The sequence below is a fragment of the Rhinichthys klamathensis genome, unplaced genomic scaffold (genome assembly GCF_029890125.1).
Source record: "Rhinichthys klamathensis goyatoka isolate OS25496 unplaced genomic scaffold, OSU_Roscu_1.1 h1tg000661l_1, whole genome shotgun sequence".
NCBI lineage: Eukaryota > Metazoa > Chordata > Actinopteri > Cypriniformes > Leuciscidae > Rhinichthys > Rhinichthys klamathensis.
In genome coordinates this window covers 411,520-438,236 of record NW_026607103.1, presented here as the reverse complement: position 1 = coordinate 438,236, position 26,717 = coordinate 411,520, and the positions used below count along the sequence as shown (strand labels likewise).

At 40.1% G+C, this 26,717-nt stretch overlaps 1 protein-coding gene across 1 annotated transcript; it reads right to left on the bottom strand.

The window, feature by feature from the left end:
- Positions 1 to 692: 692 nt before the first annotated feature.
- Positions 693 to 25,983, bottom strand: LOC130076546 (uncharacterized). Its single transcript, XM_056241664.1, has 9 exons — positions 25,918 to 25,983; positions 25,743 to 25,827; positions 25,593 to 25,655; positions 25,430 to 25,530; positions 25,228 to 25,347; positions 25,091 to 25,138; positions 23,620 to 23,703; positions 23,490 to 23,543; positions 693 to 773 (listed from the first exon to the last, which is right to left on the bottom strand). The coding sequence occupies exons 1-9, from the start codon at positions 25,981 to 25,983 to the stop codon at positions 693 to 695; spliced, it is 702 nt and encodes a 233-aa protein (XP_056097639.1).
- Between the last annotated feature and the right edge of the window lie 734 nt (positions 25,984 to 26,717).

Below are 26,717 nucleotides of genomic sequence, written 5' to 3'. Positions count from 1 at the left end.
CTTGTTCTGTGTTGATTTTCTGTAATTGCATGTTGACACAGAAACAAAACATGCAATTAGGGTCCGTGAAATTAGAAATTTTTACGGAAGAATTTATCTTCAGTCATCTGTTGTAAAGATCAAGAATGTCTTTTTGGAACATCATGTTTGTACACAAGTGAATCATGGTATGCAGCCATCTTCTGGTGTGGCCTGCAACGTTCTTTCCAGCAAACAAGGCGTTTCTTGACATATTCATCTCTCTAAGAATATGTGGTTTCTGGAGTCTACACTTTGTGCGATGTCCATGATGGTAAAATCTTGATCATTTTGATGGATGACTGAAGGTTCTGTATGTGGGTCTCTGCGTTGTGTATTTTTTCTTTTCTTTATCTTTTGTGATAGTTGGCTCGTCATTGGTTCTAGCTGTTTTCTGGAAGGTTGTGGCTTCATATGCAGGAGGTCGGTGCGTATGGGTCTCAGGACAGCCATCCAGTGTTACCTGCACAGAGGAAGAGAGAAAACAAAAGACAGAGCAGTATTTGTTCAAACACTAGGGTTGTCGCAGTATTTGTTTAAAACACTACGGCTGTATCCTTTTCTGAGTCTGCTGTTGTTGTTCCTTCTTTCCCTATTTCTTAATTTGTTTGACACCTAAATAGAAGCAGTGAGGTAGGGTGGACTATGGAGGGGGAAGGCCTATGAGGTAGTCTTCACCGCAGGGGTTGGCCCCCGATGCCTGTTGCAATCGGTTCTTCCCTGGGCTCCTCACTGTTCCGTGTCCTGTCATTTCCCTGTGGGAGGGGGAACAACTTTTACAGTGTGACACAATGAGTCCGGGTTTATCTTCCCTAACACAACTGCCACTACTTTAATTTACATCACTTGATGTGGTCCGTGCTATTTAGGCTCTAATGTCTTGCAATATTCTAGACACTTCCTTGACTACCTGTCCTGTGAAGTGTGTACCTTTATCTGCGTAACACAATTGTGAGTCATTTCTCCTTAATCCTCTAACAAAACTTCAGTCATTGTAGAGACATCATACATGAGAATGGTGACAAAAATTACTTTTGCTTGATTCATTATTGCAGTTAATACATTGAGGCCATTTTAAGTTTACAGCCTGACCCAGCTCATTACTACTGAAGGGCCTGTGCTGTAGACAACATTTAAAGCTGTGAGTCTACTTAACCATTGTCCCCACAAAGGAAAGCTGAGACAGTCACTTTCCTTTTGTTCTATTAAACAAAAATAAGTCTTTTATCTCTGTTGCAAGTTACTGGGGAGAATTAAGCACTCACAGCACAAATGGTTAGCACCTCAACATGTTGCCCCACCCGTTTAATGACGTGGGCAGTGGCTGCTTCAAAGTAGAAAGCAGATTGAGTAGTAGCTGAGCAACATTATTAACCTCAATAAAGTTCTTTTTGCTTTTCCTACACTCTTTTCTCCAGTGTCCAGGCTTACCACAGTAGGAACAACTGCCCTCTCTCTTAGGACATTTGCGTTTCTGTTGCTTCTCTGCGTTGACCTTAAAGGAAACTGCTGCAATTCTTACTCTCTCTTTAACATCAGAATCTCTTTCCCAAGTAGCTAACCTGTCTAGGTTACTTTGCAGGGTACTGGTAGCCCATGTGACGTCTAAGAAAGGCAATGCATTTCTATGCTCTGACAAAAGACCATCATACCATGTGCGAACGAGGGCACCATTGTCCTCTAGCACCTTCTCTGAAGTGTCAACAATCCCACTGTATGCTGCAGCTGTCTGACAAAATCTTTCTGTGTACTCACATACATTTTCATAATTCTTCTGTACACAACTAGTGATCTTTGACCAGTCCACTTTTGGTCCAACAATGTTCTTTAACACTCTCAGAACTCCCTCTCTCAATTCATCTTTTCTGGCATGCTGTAGTTCAGAATTGTTTACAGCATTTTCAAAATCATTGAATTCTGACTCAGTCAAGATCTGTGATATTAGCTGGGTGACTTCAGCTAGAGACATATCATAGAGCCGCATCTTTCTGGACAATTCTCTCCTAAACTCAGAAAAATGTCCATGTACTGATGGCAAACTTTCAGCAATTCTCTATATTTCTTTAGGAGCTAAAGATAATTTGACTGCTTGTAGCTGCATTATGGGGGTTGCTGATGGAACTGGATCACTCCCTTTTCCCCTACTCTGAGCCTTTTGTCTTGCTCCACACACTTCAACTGCATTTACATCTTTCATCAATACAGCACTGACATTGTCCTCTATTCTATCAAAAAAACTGTACATCAGGATAAGTTTCATCTGACTGTTGGTTTTCTGAGTCACATTTGGTTGAGGCCTGGTTGTGGCCCACCTTTTTCTTGAGACAGGACACTTGAGTGTGCAATTGTTTATTTTGTTCATTTAACTTATCAATACACCTAGCTTGTTCTTGTGCAATGGATAAGCTATATTCTCTATGGCAACAGATTATGCCTTTCATGTTTTTCTTTCTGATACATGAACCTAACACCTTCTTACATTCTTCAATAGACCAAACTTTGTCTGGATCAATACCAAATTTCTTTGTCAAATCCAATCTAACTGACTCAGTCACTATGGAGTCCATTTTCTCTCCTAACAATGACTTGAACTCACTGTCTGTCCATAAAGGGCTTGCTAATCCACGTTTCTCAGTTGTTGGAATCAGTCTAGCATTCTTCCTAACCATTTTGTGGATTTCTTTGTTACCAATTTAATAAAAAAAAAAAAAAACTTCTCTCTACTGTCTACAACAGAGGGTACAATCTTATTAGCACATGATGCTAAACAAACAAACACTAAAACTTCTCTGATCAACAGAGGGTACACTTGTTAACACAGATCAAACTATTGTTAACCTTCCTTGGCAGAGCAAAGGGTAACACAAATTACTAGCACTTTACGCTAATCTTCCCTGATTGAATCAGAGGATACAAACAACTTCCCTGACTATTCAGAGGATAAAACCAAAATATTAGCACATAATGCTAAAAACTTCCCTGCCTGAACAGAGGATCGATCTTCATCTCTAAAAGAAAACTTTTAAAGGGTAACTTTAGTTAACCAAACTCTACAGCAGTCTGTTAACTTTTCTCTGACGGCGCAGAGGAATAAAATTTGTACTGGTCTTCAGTGGTTCTTTGAATAGAGTGAAACTCACCAAATCGTTTGTTGTTCAGAAAGATTCAGTCTGGAAACTCAGTCAGCTTTGTTGAGCTCTTTTTTGAGATTCAGTTCTGGAACTCAGTCCGAAAAGTTCTTCTTTGTTGAGATCTTTGTTGAACTTGTTTCAAGATTCAGTTCTGGAATTCTTTGTTGAAATCTTTGTTGCTTGAAGTTTCAAGATTCAGTTCTGGAACTCAGTCCGCTTTTTTGAGATCTTTGTTGAGGTCCAGTTCTGGATTCTGGTGAAGTTAATTCTATCCGGGTCACGGCGGCATCTGTTGGAAACTTATTTTCTTCTCAAGTGTAGAAAAGTCAAAGTTCAGACCAGGAGATTGTTGAGGTATACGTTCTTTATTTCATCTCTGTAGCATCTCAATCAAATCTAATCTAAAGTAACTTTACATGGTATCGTATAGGCATTTCAAGGGGGAGGAGTTACATGGAGGTGGAAACACTCTGTAACAATACATGTAAATGAGGTATACAGGCTTTGGAACCTGCTCAGCATGTGTCCTCACCCGGTGAGACACGAGAACAGGAAAGGCTGTCCCTTCTCGTATTGAGACAGGACAGTCAGGATAATAAAATAGCAGGTGTTCACACCTGCTCCACAGGGCTTCCCGCACTGAGACAGGAACCCCACGACAAATGGTTTGCATTTAACTTGCAATAGACAGACAGGAAAAGGCAGGTTTGTGACATTTACCTTAGTTACAAAATTCACACTAATAAACTTCCTCAGTTTATATACTATAAATCTAAATTAAACATTTAAATAAATTTGTATTCCTTCATTACCATGGCCTTTCTAGCAAATCAGAGGACTCTGTAGCCTTGCAAGGGGTGGTACTATATAGTTAGGGACATGACGCAAACAGCGTTGAATGGAGAGAAGGAGAGAGAGCGAACGGAGGCTTACGGAGCGGATTATCAGAGATTTATACGAGAGAGAGAGAGAGACAGAACAATTATAATATATATATATATTTATATACACATACATACAATTATAGCATTATTTATTGTTTTAGCACTTTTATGATGGCAAGCAGTAAACGATTTACGGTGGAACAAGCTCTGGAACAATTACTGGAGAGTGACGAGGAGAAAGCATGCTTAGAAAATTCTAAGCATTCCTAAGAAAATCGCCTGGGACTATTTGTAAATAAAGTTACATTTTTCATTGTTCTTTACACATTTTATTTAACAATTACACATGTCTGTCAAGCAAAGGCTTTGACAAATATATTTTTTGTTCAAAAACTGTTCATTATTTTTGTGTGATGTGTGATTTTCAGAAATAAATGAGAAAAATCTAATTTCCGTTTTTGAAATTCTCTAGTTTATAGTACATTTTTCACTCATACTTCCTTTATAAACACATTACATGCATGCTTATGTTATCTTAGGGTCTTCTGAATCCATAGATACCAAACACATAGTGATCCATCTCCATTACATATGGTTTATAAGCCCAAATGTAAAAATAGAGAAAACGGACCAAAAAGGACTTAGTCCCCAGAGGGTTAAATAACTATAGCATCCAGTGTTTAGCAGTGCAAAAGCATTTGACATAGGTCTAATTAACACAATTAAATGTTCATTCTCATTTGACTTCTACTCAGCCAACAGAAAGAAGGAAGAGGCTCACAAAGATGGAGATGCAGAGGAAATGAAGATGCAGAGGAGATGGAGATGAAGATGCAGAGGAGATGGAGATGGAGATGAAGATGCAGAGGAGATGGAGATGGAGATGAAGATGCAGAGGAGATGGAGATGAAGATGCAGAGGAGATGGAGATGCAGAGGAGATGGAGATGCAGAGGAGATGGAGATGGAGATGCAGAGGAGATGGAGATGCAGAGGAGATGGAGATGCAGAGGAGATGGAGATGAAGATGCAGAGGATATGAAGATGAAGATGCAAAGGAGATGGAGATGCAGAGGAGATGGAGATGAAGATGCAAAGGAGATGGAGATGAAGATGCAAAGGAGATGGAGATGCAGAGGAGATGGAGATGAAGATGGAGAAGAAGATGGAGATGAAGATGCAGAGGAGATGGAGATGAAGATGCAGAGGAGATGAAGATGCAGAGGAGATGGAGATGCAGAGGAGATGGAGATGAAGATGCAAAGGAGATGGAGATGCAGAGGAGATGGAGATGAAGATGCAAAGGAGATGGAGATGCAGAGGAGATGGAGATGAAGATGCAAAGGAGATGGAGATGAAGATGCAAAGGAGATGGAGATGCAGAGGAGATGGAGATGAAGATGGAGAAGAAGATGGAGATGAAGATGCAGAGGAGATGGAGATGAAGATGCAGAGGAGATGAAGATGCAGAGGAGATGGAGATGCAGAGGAGATGGAGATGAAGATGCAAAGGAGATGAAGATGCAGAGGGAGATGGAGATGCAGAGGAGATGGAGATGAAGATGCAGAGGAGATGGAGATGAAGATGCAAAGGAGATGAAGATGCAGAGGGAGATGGAGATGCAGAGGAGATAGAGATGAAGATGCAGAGGAGATGGAGATGCAGAGGAGATGAAGATGCAGGGGAGATGGAGATGCAGAGGAGATGAAGATGCAGAGGAGATGGAGATGAAGATGCAAAGGAGATGGAGATGCAGAGGAGATGGAGATGCAGAAGAGATGGAGATGAAGATGCAAAGGAGATGGAGATGCAGAGGAGATGGAGATGCAGAAGAGATGGAGATGAAGATGCAGAGGAGATGGAGATGAAGATGCAGAGGAGATGGAGATGAAGATGCAGAGGAGATGGAGATGCAGAGGAGATGGAGATGCAGAGGAGATGAAGATGCAGAGGAGATGGAGATGAAGATGGAGAAGAAGATGGAGATGCAAAGGAGATGGAGATGCAGAAGAGATGGAGATGAAGATGCAGAGGAGATGGAGATGAAGATGCAGAGGAGATGGAGATGCAGAGGAGATGGAGATGCAGAGGAGATGAAGATGCAGAGGAGATGGAGATGAAGATGGAGAAGAAGATGGAGATGAAGATGCAGAGGAGATGGAGATGAAGATGCAGAGGAGATGAAGATGCAGAGGAGATGAAGATGCAGAGGAGATGGAGATGCAGAGGAGATGGAGATGCAGAGGAGATGGAGTTGCAGAGGAGATGAAGATGCAGAGGAGATGAAGATGCAGAGGAGATGGAGATGCAGAGGAGATGAAGATGCAGAGGAGATGAAGATGCAGAGGAGATGAAGATGCAGAGGAGATGGAGATGCAGAGGAGATGGAGATGAAGATGCAGAGGAGATGGAGATGCAGAGGAGATGGAGAAACAGAGGAGATGGAGATGAAGATGCAAAGGAGATGGAGATGCAGAAGAGATGGAGATACAGAGGAGATGGAGATGAAGATGGAGAAGAAGATGGAGATGAAGATGCAGAGGAGATGGAGATGAAGATGCAGAGGAGATGAAGATGCAGAGGAGATGGAGATGCAGAGGAGATGAAGATGCAGAGGAGATGGAGATGCAGAAGAGATGGAGATGCAGAGGAGATGGAGATGAAGATGCAGAGGAGATGGAGATGAAGATGCAGAGGAGATGGAGATGAAGATGCAGAGGAGATGAAGATGCAGAGGAGATGGAGATGGAGATGCAGAAGAGATGGAGATGGAGATGCAGAGGAGATGGAGATGCAGAGGAGATGAAGATGCAGAGGAGATGGAGATGAAGATGCAGAGGAGATGGAGATGAAGATGCAAAGGAGATGGAGATGCAGGGGAGATGGAGATGAAGATGCAAAGGAGATGGAGATGCAGGGGAGATGGAGATGAAGATGCAGAGGAGATGGAGATGGAGATGAAGATGCAGAGGAGATGGAGATGAAGATGCAAAGGAGATGGAGATGCAGGGGAGATGGAGATGAAGATGCAGAGGAGATGGAGATGAAGATGCAAAGAAGATGGAGATGCAGAGAAGATGGAGAAGAAGATGGAGATGCAGAGAAGATGGAGATGAAGATGCAGAGAAGATGGAGATGAAGATGCAGAGGAGATGGAGATGCAGAGGAGATGGAGATGCAGAGGAGATGAAGATGCAGAGGAGATGGAGATGCAGAGGAGATGGAGATGAAGATGCAGAGGAGATGGAGATGAAGATGCAAAGGAGATGGAGATGCAGGGGAGATGGAGATGAAGATGCAAAGGAGATGGAGATGCAGGGGAGATGGAGATGAAGATGCAGAGGAGATGGAGATGGAGATGAAGATGCAGAGGAGATGGAGATGAAGATGCAAAGGAGATGGAGATGCAGGGGAGATGGAGATGAAGATGCAGAGGAGATGGAGATGAAGATGCAAAGGAGATGGAGATGCAGGGGAGATGGAGATGAAGATGCAGAGGAGATGGAGATGAAGATGCAAAGAAGATGGAGAAGAAGATGGAGATGCAGAGAAGATGGAGATGAAGATGCAGAGAAGATGGAGATGAAGATGCAGAGGAGATGGAGATGCAGAGGAGATGGAGATGCAGAGGAGATGGAGAGGAGATGGAGATGCAGAGGAGATGGAGATGCAGAGAAGATGGAGATGCAGAGGAGATAGAGATGGAGATGGAGATGAAGATGCAGAGGAGATGGAGATGCAGAGGAGATGAAGATGCAGAGGAGATGAAGATGCAGAGGAGATGGAGATGAAGATGCAAAGGAGATGGAGATGAAGATGCAGAGGAGATGGAGATGCAGAGGAGATGGAGATGCAGAGGAGATGAAGATGCAGAGGAGTTAGAGATGAAGATGGAGATGGAGATGAAGATGCAGAGGAGATGAAGATGCAGAGGAGATGGAGATGCAGAGGATATAGAGATGAAGATGCAAAGGAGATGAAGATGCAGAGGAGATGGAGATGCAGAGGAGATGAAGATGCAGAGGAGATGAAGATGCAAAGGAGATGGAGATGCAGAGGAGATGGAGATGAAGATGCAGAGGAGATGGAGATGCAGAGGAGATGGAGATGCAGAGGAGATGAAGATGCAGAGGAGATGAAGATGCAGAGGAGATGAAGATGCAAAGGAGATGGAGATGCAGAGGAGATGGAGATGAAGATGCAGAGGAGATGGAGATGCAGAGGAGATGAAGATGCAGAGGAGATGGAGATGCAGAGGAGATGGAGATGAAGATGCAGAGGAGATGGAGATGAAGATGCAGAGGAGATGAAGATGCAGAGGAGATGGAGATGCAAAGGAGATGAAGATGCAGAGGAGATGAAGATGCAAAGGAGATGGAGATGAAGATGCAGAGGAGATGAAGATGCAGAGGAGATGGAGATGCAAAGGAGATGAAGATGCAGAGGAGATGAAGATGCAAAGGAGATGGAGATGCAGAGGAGATGGAGATGAAGATGCAGAGGAGATGGAGATGCAGAGGAGATGGAGATGCAGAGGAGATGAAGATGCAAAGGAGATGGAGATGCAGAGGAGATGGAGATGAAGATGCAAAGGAGATGGAGATGCAGAGGAGATGGAGATGAAGATGCAGAGGAGATGAAGATGCAGAGGAGATGGAGATGCAGAGGAGATGAAGATGCAGAGGAGATGAAGATGCAGAGGAGATGAAGATGCAAAGGAGATGGAGATGCAGAGGAGATGGAGATGAAGATGCAGAGGAGATGGAGATGCAGAGGAGATGAAGATGCAGAGGAGATGGAGATGCAGAGGAGATGGAGATGAAGATGCAGAGGAGATGGAGATGAAGATGCAGAGGAGATGAAGATGCAGAGGAGATGGAGATGCAAAGGAGATGAAGATGCAGAGGAGATGAAGATGCAAAGGAGATGGAGATGAAGATGCAGAGGAGATGAAGATGCAGAGGAGATGGAGATGCAAAGGAGATGAAGATGCAGAGGAGATGAAGATGCAAAGGAGATGGAGATGCAGAGGAGATGGAGATGAAGATGCAGAGGAGATGGAGATGCAGAGGAGATGAAGATGCAGAGGAGATGGAGATGCAGAGGAGATGGAGATGCAGAGGAGATGAAGATGCAGAGGAGATGAAGATGCAAAGGAGATGGAGATGCAGAGGAGATGGAGATGAAGATGCAGAGGAGATGAAGATGCAGAGGAGATGAAGATGGAGACGCAGAGAAGATGGAGATGAAGATGCAGAGGAGATAGAGATGGAGACGCAGAGAAGATGGAGATGGAGATGCAGAGGAGATAGAGATGCAGAGAAGATGGAGATGGAGATGCAGAGAAGATGGAGATGAAGATGCAGAGGGAGATGCAGAGGAGATAGAGATGGCCCTGAGCCTGAATGCTGGAAGGCCAATGGCTGAGGGAATTCCTGGAGGGACTTCGTCAGAGCCAGTCACTCCCGAAGATTCAAGTGCCTTCATAAAATGTATAAGAGGTCTACATATGTGTTATTTTTTATATAGGCTGTTTTTGATATATTTTACTTTGGGTTGGGTTTTTTGTTGCTCCCAACAGATTCTGGTGGTAATATCTGTCTTTTGGAGCCTCATGTCCCAACAGAACCCCAGACAGTTGTAAGTAGCCTACTCAATACACCAGAAATTACGACAAATAGTATTATAAAATGTGCTCAATCAAATGCTCATCTTCACAGGACGATGGGGATGAAGAAACAGTTTCTGCTGCCACAGAGAGGCCTACTAGGGAAAAGGGATGGGCTTCAAGTCTCCTACCAAATTCTGAAAGACTGCTTAACAATCTATCACCACTCGGTTAGTGAGGCAAAATCTGAATAATTTCAAACTTGATTGCAAAAAACACAAACAGGCCAAAAGTTTTGTTCAAAACCATACATTCGGCTCTTAATCCTGTGGTTTGTTCAGTTCCTGATGTGAATCTTGAGACGTGTATACAATTTTCTGAATTTTCTCTTATCTATAATAAATAGCTCTTTAATAAATGGTGTTTTTCCAGAAAGTTTTAAACATGCTATTGTACAGCCCCTATTGAAAGGACATCACCTCGACCAGACTGTGCACAACAGCTACCGGCCTATCTCTAAACTCCCATTCATTTCAAAGATTTTGGAAAAAGCTGCACTGTTACAGTTTACCTCACACCTGGATACTTTTAATATTCTAGACCCATTTCAATCTGGTTTTAGAGTGCTGCATAGCACTGAGTCAGCATTGTTAAAGGTCACAAATGACATTCTATTGTCCACTGATTCTGGGTGTTCCAATAGCGTCTGGCTGCAGACAAGTGACGTCACTTGCACTCTCGGACTTGCACTCTCAGACACGAGCAGGTTGCAACCACTCAAAATTGATTTAACCTGTTTCAAATGATGCCCAAAGACAAGAAGAAGCACACTGATCACGTTTACTCCTTTGATTTTTGTCCCTTTTAGTATTGTATACTGTAGTACAGTGCATTGTAGGCTGTATACAGAGGTGGAAAGTAACGAATTACATTTACTCGTGTTACGTAATTGAGTAGTTTTTTTGTGTACTTCTACTTTTTTAAGTAGTTTTTAAAATCTGTACTTTTACTTTTACTTAAGTACGTTTTGTTTGAAGTTTTGTACTTCGCTACATTTGAAATCATATCCGTTACTGAGTAAAAAATAATAATACAAGGGAGAGAAAAAAAAAAATCACACTCCGGAAACTACTGCATTGTTTGAAGGGCGGGAGAACAAACGCGCAAGAAAGGTGACGCAGACCCAGCTGAAGCTGAAGCTGAAAGCGCCCTCGAATTCTTATGAAGCGAATTATGGCCAGTATGGAAATACTTTGTAGAAAAAACGAGTGGTTGTCCTCGAGGATAGATGTCCAATTTGCAAAAAATGTGGACGCAAAGTGGCTGCAAAAAGAGGATACATAGGACACCATCCTTCCTGCAGATAACGTTAAAGGTATGTCCCGATTATAACTTAAGGCCGAATGACTTACGTGATGCAGAGGGAATCCCGGAATCCAGTCATGAAAATGGAATTCACATAACGCAGAATGAATGAATGGATGAATACATGGAAAGTAGAACTGTGCAATAAATCCAATCGCGACATGGTCTGTGAATATTTAAGCACAAAAATACTGCATGTAAATATATAACATATTTGTTCTGCTGAGCTGAGCCGCTTTGTCTACTAACGTTACATACTCAAGTACGCGTGACGTTCATGGTGTTTTCAGCGTCTCACAAACAATTTGAGGACATGAATACATGAACATTTCCAGAGCTGCTCTGAGAGAACGCCTAATGAGCATTTTCATAATTTTATTTGAGAAAAACCATTGTCAAATACACTTTGAAACGGGTCTTCACTACAACCTGTCAAAATAAAAGTTCGGTTTTACTAAGGAGAAATTCTGGGCATACAATAGAACGAACTTCTCAAAATAATAATAACAACAATAATACATTTTATTTAAACATTATTTAAAGGAATATATATATTTTTTGTCCATGGTTTAATTTAGTAAATCTGTTTTTGCAGCGCTTCCCCAAAAAATAAAAGGACACAAAGTTTAAATTTACATTTGATTACCACCGTTTTTGATAATATATTTGGATTAAATCATATAAAGAAACATTCATTTTCTGAATAAAATACATTTCATAGGACTATATTATTCTTAAACATTTTAATAAATTATTAATGTTAAAAATAAGTTGTTAATCTAATTCATTATCAATTATTGAATTTAATTGATTAGACATGTTTTATTGAAATTTTAATAAACAAAACAAACAAATGGTTTCAAGTTTGTTATAGTAAAAGCATTTGTTCAACCAAAAAACCCTCTGTTTTCATTAATTTAACTGTCATTTTAACTAATGATAATAATAATAATAATAACCATAATTTAATAATACTGTTTATTTATTTAAAGGTGCTATATGTAACTTTTCTTCTAAAATGAATCCTTTTTTTATTGCCTGTGTGTGAAGGGGTTGTAATCACACATTACAATGATCCACTTGTCGGGTTTTGCTATTACCTCTGAAGGCCGGTATTCCTATTTCTATGTGAAGTCTCCGGGACGGATTTTCTGCGAAAGCCATCGGATGTGACGTGCACGCGCGCTCCCGAGCCTCTCTCCTTTTTATATACAGTCTATGCGACGGGACTGCAGCTGACCACATGGAGTCTGATAACACCCAAAAACGACCTGCCTCCAGCACAACACACACTCCAACACAAACTCCACATTAATATAAAAACAAAACAAAAATGTATCTGCTGAAGCTCGTCAGGCCAAACGTGAATCGAATCGACTTAGGACGAAAACACGGATCAACATCGGCAGAGCGTTTAAATTAAGGAGAGACCTCCGCTATTTTTATTGTGATAAATTACAAGTTTTCAGATATGCTGAAATAATGTTAAACTATAATGAAATAGCAAGGTAAACTACAACATACATGAGACATGAAATGAATACAAAAGACTGTTCCAGGATAGCAAGTGCTTTAGGATGTAACTTTTATTTTATGTACTAGATCTACTGTCTAACGTCACTCATCCCACTATCATATTGTTTGTAACGTTGCAGTGGGAGTTTACATGAGTTTCCAGCATGTTGTGTGATGCTTTCTCCGGTGTGTTGAAAGTCTCAGTGTGGCCGGTACCATGAGTGCTCGCTCTTGTGTTCGGGCACGAGCGCTCTTGTAAAAATTGGTTGCAATCTGAAACATCACAGATAGAGGCCGCTAAAAAATACATATAGCACCTTTAATAATTGATTAATACTGTAAACCGCGATATTTTCTACTGTGAAAATCTCATACCATTAATACAACCCTACACGGGGGATTCCCCCACCCGCTGTTAAAAAAGTAACTCAGTAACTTTTACTCTGAGTAAATTTTAAATGAGCTACTTTTTACTTTTACTTGAGTAGATTTAGACCGGTACTTTTACTTGTACTTAAGTAAAATTTCATTGAAGTAGTAGTACTTTTACTTGAGTAGAATATTTTATTACTCTTTCCACCTCTGGCTGTATACTGTACAATTAACAAATTATATGGCCCCGAACAGCGTTACTGTAACAGTACCATTTGTTACAGTACTGAATGCTCAATAGATTTTACTGGTTGCAGGTTAATATCAACAAAGAACAAGAATTACAGTATCAAACAATAGAACTGACAAAGGAGAAGTTTGTGAGATGCAGGGCACTGTACTGTAAAAATAGGGGTACAAGGAGGAGGAAGAACAAATAAAATTGCAAAGAGCAAAGCAGAGTAGTAATTTCTGATCAATTTTGCGCTACTATGATGTTTTCATTCATCAAAAGACAATGACGGACAAATATGAAATTTGTTTTAAGATTAAAAATGTGCTTCTCCCTGAACTTTTGATGGTACAGTAATGTGTCACGGGTAAGTCTACAAACAGAATAGCCGTCCGTAGATATCTTTCGAGAACTGTATGTTTTGAACAATGTGTTTTCTATTTTTTGGTGTATTGTTTACTGACTGCTTGATAGTGTATATCATTTTGATCACTTTGTCTATGATTTGAGAGCAGTGTTTGATTTTGAACACAAGTAAAACTGTTTTGAGGCGAAAGTTTCATTTTGCAAGAAGAGTCAGAGGTTTTGTAAATAGTGCTTGAAGATGAGGTTTTGTGTTGAATGTTTTCAGAAAAAGGAGCAAGGATTCAGAAATTGTGTTTTAGCAATTGAGAAAAACTGTAATTTACTGATGACCTACAGCCAATAATCATGTCGGAAAACACTTGTACATAAATTGATCACTTAGAAATCAAAACTCAGTTTTGAGAAAGAAAGAAATTATTTTTTACTATTATTATATATTAAATTATTTTTAGTTATTTTCAAGACATTTTGGACAATTTTGTGCTCCCAACTTTGTGGGAACAGTTTGTAAATGAAAAACATCAAGATGATGCATTTTTTTTCTTTTTATTGTAAATGTCAATTTACAGTACACACAGTTAATGTGCAAAACAGACAAATACAAGGTACAAATAGACAATATATAAAAACACATTGGCACATTATTCACTTTGCTCTAGTGTAGTTCGACAGTTTACCTTTAATTTCATGACATCAACTACATGTTCAAGAAACATTTGCATGTCATTCATTACAGTAAAGATGAAGCAAAAGGGTTCCAGAGCATCGATTCTGTCCTGTGGAAACTCAGCCTTCTCCAATCTCTCAATGGCTTCCGCAACGTCTTGTTCCTCCATACACAGTACTTTGGGCAACTGAACAGAACCATGCAGTGCACTATATTGATCAAAACACCACTTGCTGGCTATCTTCAAATCTGGCATCAATCGACTCTGTGAAATAACACGGAGAACAAGGGAGATACAACTGTGATAAAACAAACACATTTACAACAAAAAACAAAACAAAACAAAAACAACAACCATTTACAATTATTATGACTTTGTTGCTAGTCATGTAACAAAACACTGTACCTCTTGTGAAAACTATGTCAGTGTTCCATTTTCTTTCATTTTAGGCACCTCATACATTGAGTGACAGGACACTCTGATTTGTCATGCTATACATATTTACATATTTGGTATTGCTGGATTCAGCACAACCCCACCTTTTCAATAAGCCATCATATGTGTTTCTATGATAATCCCTGGCAAAGCAACCACAAAGTAAATGAAAACATTCTGCATAGATATTCAATTTGTGCATGTCCGCTTATTTTAGGTATGTGTTTATATGTCTCTATTTATTCCATACATCTGTTACGGGCTGAACAAGAGGAGAGACGTGCGGATCCATTTGCAGGGCTTTATTCCAAAACATGGTCGTATACAGGCAAGGTCAACAAACATGAATGGCAGAGGCATGACACAGAGTGATCCTTAGGGTAAGCGTGGGTCGACGATCAGCAAACAACATCCAACAGGAGCAACGAGAGATAATCCAAGTAACCAGCAAAATCCAAACGAGGCGCTAACAGAGTCCAAAGGGCTAAGCTAGGGGTAAATCCAGGAAACACAGGCTAGAATCAGAACACAGGTAAACAGGCAAGGCAATGAACACTGGATGGGCTCAGTCAGGGGCGGAGTGGGACCAAAAAATCTACCGGGAAATTTCGTAGACCACCGGCCCTCGTCGCCGGCAGGGCCGGATTAAGAGCCCCCTGGGCACAATGTCTTGTAGGTCCCCTCTTAGGCAGGCCAAATGTATATTTTGTCCAGGGACATTTTAATACGGCATTTACAGTTTTACTGATTTAAAAGTAACTTTGTTGTACTATGCTGGAGTAAAGTTCATAAATGGTCGTTCTTTCCCATAGGAATTTTTAAAACTATGTTGGGTGGACCTCTGTGCCTCTAGGGGGGTTCGGGGGCATGCTCCCCCGCAAGAATTTTTTTTACATTTTAAGGTTAAATGCATCAATCTGGTGCTCTTTGAGAGATCAAAATTAAGAGCTTCAACCCATGAACTGCTCGTTGAACAAAGAAAAAGCATTGATTTGTACCAGGACAATAAAGAGGGCATCTTTTTAGTTATGAGAGTCTCAGTCTGCATTACATTATCAATGATGTTTTAGGATGCCAAACAATTATTATTATAATGTAATAATGATTTATATAATTATTCCTATGACGTAAAATCCATTTAGCCTATAAATGTACTATATAAATGAAAATGAATATTTCAAAAGTATATTTTAGCCTACATTACACTATAATATAGGACAATTAAAATATTTTTGTCCTAATTTCTTCATTTGCAAGAAATAAACCCTTGAGCTTTTAGGAGAAAACACCAGATAACCATGCTGATCGCGTGAGCAAAGTAATCACCCAGCACAGACAGGATGCCTATTCTTAAAGTCTTGTGCTGTTTTATAAAGACACAAAGCCATTTCATGGTTTAAATTTTAGTTCGTTGGCAAAATATAACGCTAGAGACCTTAATGTTAGGTTATACATTTTACATCTTTACATATGTGTTGGGAAAAGGGAGAAGAGAGAGTTCGGCAAAAGGCGGATTCGAACTCGGGTCGAGCGCATCAAAAGCTGCTTTCAAGCACTTCACGCCCTACGACCTACGCCACTGTAGCTGTTTCGTAACGAGTGTCTTTTTGCTTTAAAGACAGGCACTTAGTGCAAATATACGCTCTGTTATAGAAAATGTAAAAAAAAAATGTTTTCTTCCCCTCGCTTGGGCCCCAAGTGCAAATTGCGAATTTGCAATGAATATATTTTATCAGACCGGCCCTCGCGGCCTCGAAACAATACCGGCCCACCGGGAAAACTCCCGACTCTCCCGATTGCCACTCCGCTACTGGGCTCAGTAGAGTAGCTAACACTAGGGGAGCGCTAAACGCAATACAATACTCGGCATCAGGGAGAGAAAGTCCAAGGCTTATGAAGAGTGTGAGATAGTGTGTGATAGTTCTCAGGTGTGAGCGTGATTAGTGGAATCAGCTGTGTGAAGTGCAAGAGTCCATGCTGTGATTTGGTGACCTCTGGTGGTGATTGACCGGAAGTGCATGGACCAGATTCGTGACAACATCAAGATATTCACATCCAGTCTTTTCTAGTAGTTAAAGCAACTTCCTGACAACAAACATGCCAAGTTTCAAAGCTCTCAGAGCTTGTGTGATTGATCTGCACTAGTTTATATGCCTTAACTCCCATACGGACAGGCTATATTTTAGTCCTTTTTTGGTTTTGGGGTGTATAACAATATCTGGGGCCGTATTCACAAAGAATTTTAAGGCTAAAAGTAGCTCCTAACTGGCGAATTTAGGAGCAACTCCTAAAAATAATGGGCGTGTCACTCCTAACTTTAGGACTCCTAATTTTTTTCACTAAGAGTAATTCACGAAGCATTTTAGCCCTAAAAGTAGCACCTAAGTCTGGGACAGCTTAAAAGAAGTCGAGAGGACTCCTAACTCACTAAGACCTATTCACAAAGGATTGTAGCGCATACCTCCGCCTCTCGCAGTCGTCCGGGGTCCGCGACACAAGCGGGAATGCGGCATTGATCTGCAAACAAATCCTCTCCCATGTCTCACGATTAGTTAGGGCCCAAGCCCAAAGGGCGAAGGCCCTATTGTTTTCCTTAGGATTATTTATTATTATTATTATTATTATTAGGGCCCAAGCCCAAAGGGCGAAGGCCCTATTGTTTTCCTTAGGATTATTTATTATTATTATTATTATTATTATTATTATTATTATTATTATTTTTCTGCTACCTTTTGGACACTTTTGGAGGCCTTAACATGCTCAAAAACTCCTGAAACTTTGCACACATGTCAGAACCCGCGGCCATCAGGGCCGGGCTGAAGATGGTACCCGGGCGTGGCAGGGGGGCTCGACAGCGCCCCCTGGAACGGGGTCCGAAAACATGGTCCATAAATCAAACACGCTTGCATGTAATAATATGAAACTCGGTACACATGTAGATCTCCTCGTTTCATATATACTTCACACTCTTACTTTTTACCCCAGCCCAACAGGAAGTGGGCTATTTAGGGTTGTTGGTAAAACACACGCAATGGAATGTGAAATACTCCTCCTAGAGAATTCAAACAAACGGCACGAAACTCGGTCAGCATGAAGTCAAGACATTGAGGATGAAAGTTTGCGAGGGGATTTTTGATATCTCGAACGGTTTGGCCGTGGCGAGGAAACGAATTTATGGCGAGAAACAACAAACAAGAAGTGCGTTATAACTTCTGCATACATTAACTGATCTTGATGAAACTTCAGCAGTGTGATCGCTGTAAGAGGCCGATCACATGGATGTGACTATTGTGAGTCAAAGTTATAGCGCCACCAACTGGCAGCAGGAAGTGTGTCACTTTCTAAATGCTTTTGACAAAAGTGGGGGGGTTAGTTTTATCTACAGTAACAAAACTCGATATGTATATTGTACTCTTCGAGCCGGACAACTTTCTAATTTACCGTAATTAGCTACGACCAACAGGAAGTCAGATATTTTGGTTTGAATGTGGATTTCAGATTCTGAGTTTTTAGCTACTCCTCCTAAGTAGTTTATTTTATTCATGCCAAACTTTTTCAACATGATGAAAATACATTGAAGATGCTAAATTGTGAACAGATATTGAATATCTCAAACGGTTTTGCTATGGTTGAGGGATTCAAGTAATGTCAAAAAAAGAATCAGGGCATGTCTCATATCTTTCTAAAATGTAATTATACACCATTTATTTTTATATAAAATTATACAAATATTAGAACTAAACCCATTTTATTCCTTTTTTTCAATTTAAGAATTATTTTTAAGTTTAAAAACAGCCAGAATGGTTGTTTAGTCAAAAATAATAATAATCCAAATCATATATAGTGCTATACTGCCCTCTTGTGTTCAAAATCAGGTAGGCCTATTGAATTTATAAATATTTATATATTAGGGATGTTACTATGGGAATATTTTCCCACCGGTTAATCAACGTGTGATTGTGTAAACCAATTGTGTAAACCTCCCGCTGGGGGGTTTAAAAACACTAACTTGAAAGCGAAAGTATAATATGGACGTCCGCACAGACATTGAAATGGTGGCGCTCGAATGAATTCCTATGGAAGTAGAAATTAACTAAACGTTCGCTCTGTTCTGCTCGCTCGTCGCCATGGACGCGCACCATTATGAATGCCAGTGCAGCCGCATACTTTTTAGTGTCACTAAAATTAGTGCAATTTCGGGGGCCGATTGCTTGAATTGTGAGTTCAATAGTCTATTATTTTTCACGGAAAACACAACAATAAAAGAGTACAATGACAGATTCGCTTAAATAGGCGTTTTTACATAAAATAGCCTATTCCATCATCATCTTTTCAGTCAGCACTTCACTCTCGTGATTAATGAAATTTGACTCCTGTTGCTGATATTTGCTGCAACTTTCGTTCAGCTCACAATTTAGTAAGCAAACACGTTTCAAATGTGTTTTTATTTTATTTTTGTGTATGTGTGTGTATATGTATGTATATATATAAATATAGCTTATGTTTCAAATATGAGTTAATTAACAATCGTTGGAAAGAATGATACTTTTAAACATAACACTAAACCGTCATTAGGTGTCGCCAGGCGACCGTCTTAATGAGCGAGTCATTGATTCATTCGTTTGAACGACTGAGTCATTCATGAATGAGATAGATGTTTATGGATTGATTGGTCATTGAATCTTTGAGTCAACCGATTCGTTCAAAATGCTGAATCATTCAGTAATGAGAACGCGTTGCTGTGAGATGCGCGATGGTTCTGCTGTGATCTTTGTTTAACTATTTTCGCTGCTGAAACAGAAAAAAAGTCAATATTGCATGTAAAATGTAAGTGATTTGACTTGTGTGTGTGTGTGTGTGATTGTGTGTGTGATTGTGTCTGTTACAGTGATAAGAGTTTAACCCTTGTTAAACTTTAGGCCTTGTCTTTTTGGATATATATCTTTTTATATAAAAAAATAGTCATACAACCCATATATTTTAAATGTATTGTTTGCTTTAAATTACATTAAGATTGTATGTTTGGTAATTGAACCTGAATGAATTTTAAATGAATGTGCTATATTTCAGATCATATATTTGTTTTCCTTAAAATTTGAACTAACACTAACTTTATTCTCATCTGAATGATAGATTATTTATTTCTGTATAAAATAAAAACACATTTGATTTTTCTTTTTTAATCAATGTAGAATGTGTAACTGAAAAAATAAACAGATTAGGGCTCTGTTTGATGACAAGAAATGAAAACCAATGCGATATGATGAATGTCCAAAAGATGGCTCCCACAGACTGTTTTTAAATAGGATTGTTTGATATTTTTTGCTTTTAAACTGTGTGTGTGTGTGTGTGTGTAAGAGATTTTGGTTGGGTGACAGTTGTAGTTTACAGTTTGACAAGAGTTTATAGCTTGACAAAAGCACAATGTTGTGTTTTATTGCAAGTGTACACAAATATAAGTAAACACTTTGCAGTTTGAATAATGTCCTGTATGAACAAAAGGACGGAGTATGTTTTTATGTCTACATTGTTCAATTACGCCACACACACACACACACACACACAAACACACACACACACACACACACACACACACACACACACACACACACACACACACACACACACACACACACACACAAACACTATTTTTCTAATCAGATCAGGCAAGTAATATTCTGTCTTGTCTCTTAAAAAAACAATATATATATATTTATGTATATATATATATATATATATATATATATATATGTGTGTGTGTGTGTGTGTGTGTGTGTTTGTGTGTGTATATATATAAATATAGCTGCGAGCAGCGATGAAAGGGCCAAAGCCGGCGGCACCGCCACCCCGGTTATAGCGCCACCAACTGGCAGCAGGAAGTCTGTCACTTTCAAAAAGCTTTGAAATCACCTGATTGCTTCAAACTTCACTACTATGATGTAAACACACGGCAGATGTAGACCTGGATGTAGACCTGACCTTTCAGAAGGTTGCTCTCGCATACTTTGTGGTTGATATGTGCCCTCAATGCACACTTTTGCAGAGCCCACACTGATACAAGCTCTACAGCACACTTCTTTTCGACAGTCAAAGCAGGGTTACGTTTTTGCACGTCGTGCACAATAACCCTAAAGGCACCAGGGTGGCGGTGCCACCGGCTTTATATATATATATATATATATATATATATAGCTGCGAGCAGCGATGAAGGGCCAAAGCCGGTGGTACCGCCACCCCGGTGCCTTTAGGTAACTAAAGGCACCGGGGTTGCGGTGCCACCGGCTTGGGCCCGTAATCGCTGCTCGCAGCTATATTTCTTATTATTTTTCTGCTACCTTTTGGACACTTTTGGAGGCCTTAACATGCTCAAAAACTCCTGAAACTTTGCACACATGTCAGAACCCGCGGCCATCAGGGCCGGGCTGAAGATGGTACCCGGGCGTGGCAGGGGGGCTCGACAGCGCCCCCTGGAACGGGGTCCGAAAACATGGTCCATAAATCAAACACGCTTGCATGTAATAATATGAAACTCGGTACACATGTAGATCTCCTCGTTTCATATATACTTCACACTCTTACTTTTTACCCCAGCCCAACAGGAAGTCGGCTATTTAGGGTTGTTGGTAAAACACACGCAATGGAATGTGAAATACTCCTCCTAGAGAATTCAAACAAACGGCACGAAACTCGGTCAGCATTAAGTCAAGACATTGAGGATGAAAGTTTGCGAGGGGATTTTTGATATCTCGAACGGTTTGGCCGTGGCGAGGAAACAAAATTATGGCGAGAAACGTGAAACAGGAAGTGTGTCATAACTACTGCATACATTAACTGATCTTGATGAAACTTCAACAGTGTGTTCGTTGTAAGAGCCCGCTCACATGGATGTGACTATTGTGAGTCAAAGTTATAGCGCCACCAACTGGCAGCAGGAAGTGTGTCACTTCCTAAATGCTTTGAAATCACCCTCTTATTTTTACCCGATTTGCTTCAAACTTTATGTGTATAATGTAAACACACGGCAGATGTAGACCTGTGAAAGGATTATTGATATCTTAGATACTGTTGCCGTGGCAACACATCAAACTTTAATATTCTTGTTTGATGCTTTTGAGACTCTTAGCATGCTTGAAATTGCATGAAACTCGACAGACACAGGTATGCATATGGTTCAGATCAAGCCGGACAACTTTCTAATTAACTGTCATTAGCTCAGACCAAGAGGAAGTTAGATATTTTGGTTTGAATATGGTCATTTTCTCTCCCTCGCTCTCTGAGCCAATATGGCAAGCCGTTTTAACATTTAATCATTTTAGTCTACTAGTCTATTTTCATGCTACTAGTTCTTATTTTTTAGATACTAGTATCTATTCCATTAAGTACTAGTACTTATTCATTGGCGACTAGTGCTTATTCTTTAGATACTAGTGCGTATTCTTTAGATATTATTTTGAATACGTATTAGTAGCTAATGAATAAGTACTGGTATCTATTTAATAGGTACTAGTATCTAATGACTTAGTACTAGTATTTATTGAATAAATACTAGTATCTATTAATAGCTACTTGTATCTAAAATGTCATTTTCTCTCTCTCTCTCTGAGCCAATATGGCAAGCCGTTTTAACATTTAATCATTTTAACCTACTAGTCTCTATTTTCATTATTTTTTATTTTCATACAACCCATGTATTTTAAATGTATTGTTTGCTTTAAATTAAATTAAGATTGTATGTTTGGTAATTGAACCTAAATAAATGTAAAATTAATGTGCTATATTTCAGATCAATATATTTGTTTTCCTTCATTTTAATCAACACTAACTTATTTCTGTATAAAATAAAAAATCCCGAATAATCCAGACCAAGCGGAGCACACTATTTCTACAACATCATCAGTGCTGAAGCGGAACTACCAGAGCCGTTCGACAGATAGCGAGCAGATATTTTGTTTCACGTCGTGCACAATAACCCTAATGGCACCAGGGTGGCGAGCCACCGGCTTTATATATATATATATATATATATATATATATATATATATATAAATATAGCTGCGAGCAGCGATGAAGGGCCAAAGCCGGCGGTACCGCCACCCTGGTGCACCAGGGTTGCGGTGCCACCGGCTTGGGCCCGTAATCGCTGCTCGCAGCTATATTTTTGCTTGATATCCCAGTGCCGAATTTCACTTTTATTATGTTTTTTTTTTTTTTTTTTGCACCAACTCGGCCAGCAGCAGTAACTGATCCTGCGTCCAGTTGGGCTTTCTTTTACGTTTTGGCGACTTTATAATCCACTGTCATTCAACTATTACATTACTTCAATAAGAGCAACATTTCCTTGCTTTAACTAGTCTATTTAGGCTAATAGGATGTCAATTAACCAAGCAAGTGTTAATGCAAGTGTTGTTTTTCATTATTAGGCAAGTGGAGGTTTTCATTAGGGTATTAGGCTACCTTGATTTAATTTATTTTAATTCACGACTTTTCTCTCTCTCTGCCTTTTTAGAATCACACTTCACTGGGGCCTGCACAAACATGTCATATGTGTATTTCATATATGTATTTCGATGACATTACTATTATTATTTTGTGTAGGACACAGACATATTTAGATGTGGTAATTCCATGATTTGTTGCGTCTGTGTTATGATCCGCATGATGGCCCTGTCATCTAACAACCAATCACCGTGATCATTGCGAGGAAGCTCGTGCCTGAGAAGTGACGTCATCCATAGAAACGAAGACTCACTCTTAGTTTAGGAGTTGTCATTTTTCCTTACTAAGAGTGGGTCTGAAAGGCGCTGTGAATAACTTTTAAGACAAAACTCCTAGCTAAAATATTTTAGTGTGATTTAGGAGTACTCCTAGTGGTAAGATACAATTATTTGTGAATACGGCCCCTGGTGTCCAAATCGGAATCACCAGGGCATCTTTCAAGTGAGCATCATCCTGACATGAATTAGAAAGTTTTAGTCAACACATCATAACAGCATGCATAACAGGGAAGAGAACAACATGTACTTACAGGTAGACTCAAAAATGGATCACAGTTGTTTGGTTGCAGCCATGTTGGTACAACATGAAGATTAGCTACATAAATGTTCTTGCCCTGCAGGGTATTGTGTGTAGAAGGTGCCATTCAAAATATGTACTGTCAACTCAACTATTGCAATATTGTATAAACTGAATATTGTACAACTTGAAGGTATTTCTAAGTAACTAAATATATATATATATATACACTCACCGGCCACTTTATTAGGTACACCTGTCCAACTGCTCGTTAACACTTAATTTCTAAGCAGCCAATCACATGGCGGTAACTCAGTGCATTTAGGCATGTAGACATGGTCAAGACAATCTCCTGCAGTTCAAACCGAGCATCAGTATGGGGAAGAAAGGTGATTTGAGTGACTTTGAACGTGGCATGATTGTTGGTGCCAGAAGGGCTGGTCTGAGTATTTCAGAAACTGCTAATCTACTGGGATTTTCACGCACAACCATCTCTAGGGTTTACAGAGAATGGTCCGAAAAAGAAAAAACATCCAGTATGCGGCAGTTCTGTGGGCAGAAATGCCTTGTTGATGCCAGAGGTCAGAGGAGAATGGCCAGACTGGTTCGAGCTGATAGAAGGGCAACAGTGACTGAAATAACCACTCGTTACAACCGAGGTATGCAGCAAAGCATTTGTGAAGCCACAACACGCACAACCTTGAGGCGGATGGGCTACAACAGCAGAAGACCCCACCGGGTACCACTCATCTCCACTACAAATAGGAAAAAGAGGCTACAATTTGCAAGAGCTCACCAAAATTGAACAGTTGAAGACTGGAAAAATGTTGCCTGGTCTGATGAGTCTCGATTTCTGTTGAGACATTCAGATGTTAGAGTCAGAATTTGGCGTAAACAGAATGAGAACATGGAACCATCATGCCTTGTTACCACTGTGCAGGCTGGTGGTGGTGGTGTAATGGTGTGGGGGATGTTTTCCTGGCACACTTTAGGCCCCTTAGTGCCAATTGGGCATCGTTTAAATGCCACGGCCTACCTGAGCATTGTATCTGACCATGTCCATCCCTTTATGGCCACCATGTACCCATCCTCTGATGGCTACTTCCCCCATGTCACAAAGCTCTAATCATTTCAAATTGGTTTCTTGAACATGACAATGAGTTCACTGTACTAAAATGGCCTCCACAGTCACCAGATCTCAACCCAATAGAGCATCTTTGGGATGTGGTGGAACGGGAGATTCGCATCATGGATGTGCAGCCGACAAATCTGCGGCAACTGTGTGATGCCATCATGTCAATATGGACCAAACTCCCTGAGGAATGCTTCCAGCACCTTGTTGAATCTATGCCACGAAGAATTGAGGCAGTTCTGAAGGCAAAAGGGGGTCCAACCCGTTACTAGCATGGGGTACCTAATAAAGTGGCCGGTGAGTGTATATATATATATATATATATATATATAAATACACACAATTAAAATACCTTTGAGCATGCAATGCTTTTAATCAACTGAAAACAACCATTTCCAATCTGAAAAAAAAATAAAATAATTACAATATTAATTATAAATCCATGTAACAACAAATATATAAAGCAATGTAAAACAGCTGTAATCTTACAGTTGACTCCATGTCTCTGTTAAAGCCCAGTGTCCAAAAGTCAGCACGGTTTAGGACAGCATTCGTTGTTCGAACGATCAGTTCCTTTCCTGGTCTCTCAATGTCCAGTATGTAGTTTAGCTATAAACAAACAAAAAAAAGGTTTCAACATTCAAAATCCCACAGTTAAACAGAGCTGTATTAATAATTTATTGAGACTAACTAGTTCTTTTTGAGCTGGATGATTTCCCAAAGTCCATGAAGCTCGACAGGCTGAAATATTTTCACACTTGGTGAATGCTTCACATTGAGGTCCACAGTCTTCTGCATGTTAAAAAAGTAGTATTAGCAAAAAGGCAAAAATCATCGAAAAAAATTTCCCTCACTAATGTCCAGGTTTATGTGATGTGGATGTTGCCTGACGGTTTCTCTTTCACTGGCTCGTGGGGCTAAGAAAACCAGGGTAAAACAAGGTTACTATTGTAAAGTCATGGTTTATAAAAGAAAGCAATGCAGCATAACTATTGGCTACTGACCTAGAATAGCTTGTCCCACGTCAGACAGGATGATATCTTCAATTCCATGAGGTCTGTGACCACGTTGCAGCTGTACTTCCAGAAGCTTGCGTTGATGGTGCCATGTTGTTCAGGAAACAGTTGCTTTTTCGCAAGCTTGCAAAAAACTGTTCTGCTATTTGACTATTTAGCCAACCCTGTAGCTCTGGGACCAGGCTGATTCTTCTGAGTACTTCCTGGGGGTCTTTTGTGTTCGATTCATGAAGTTTGTCATATAACACGTAGTGCTCAGATGATCCAGTGATGGGATGGCATTTGGTATTCAAATTGTCTGTCTTCTCAAACAACCAAGGAAGAGAGACATTTAGTTTGCCCTTCTTTGCTGAACTTATGTTCTCTGGTGTTGGCTCAGCTAGTCTCCCTTCATGAGGTTGAAATGGAATAGCAGTGGGTACACGCAAATTACCATGTGTGGCCAAGCCTCGTGCAAAGTCATAGACATTAGGAATGTCCTTCCATGACAACAACAGGTCCGCAAAATCTCTGGGACTTTCGGCTCTCAAATTGAACTTTATACTATACACCACACCATGTGGGCATAGGATAACTGACCAGCCACCTGGAAAAGCCATAATAAAAACTGAATAAGGACATGTAAAATGATCATCTCTCAATTATCATCTCATTAAAGTAATATGCCCACCTGATGCTCCCCCAGATTTTCTGGAACATTTTGTCATATGACTGCCTGTTCTCCATCTCCGCTCTTAATCTTGAAACTAGATCCATACGAGAACCCTTAGAATCAATATTACAGGCCTTGCATAGATTTCGGACAACACTGACCTGTTAAATAATGCAAGCACATTGTCAGAACAATGCTTCTTTCTCAAGATCACATGATTCAAGTGAAGTTGAATTTTATGAAGATTTCCACCTTCTGCTTCATCAGCTCATCCACAAGACGGTCTTCTGAGACATTCATCATTTGAGCTT

What these genes read in the sequence shown, in the direction of transcription:
- LOC130076546 (XM_056241664.1), bottom strand. Translation starts at nt 25,983, where the DNA reads ATGAATCGAACACAAAAGACCCCCAGGAAGTACTCAGAAGAATCAGCC. An exon ending in TCACATAAACCTGGACATTA is followed by an intron (nt 25,531 to 25,592) that starts GTGAGGGAAATT and finishes TTTAACATGCAG; the next exon opens with AAGACTGTGGACCTCAATGT. An exon ending in ATCCAGCTCAAAAAGAACTA is followed by an intron (nt 25,348 to 25,429) that starts GTTAGTCTCAAT and finishes GTTTGTTTATAG; the next exon opens with CTAAACTACATACTGGACAT.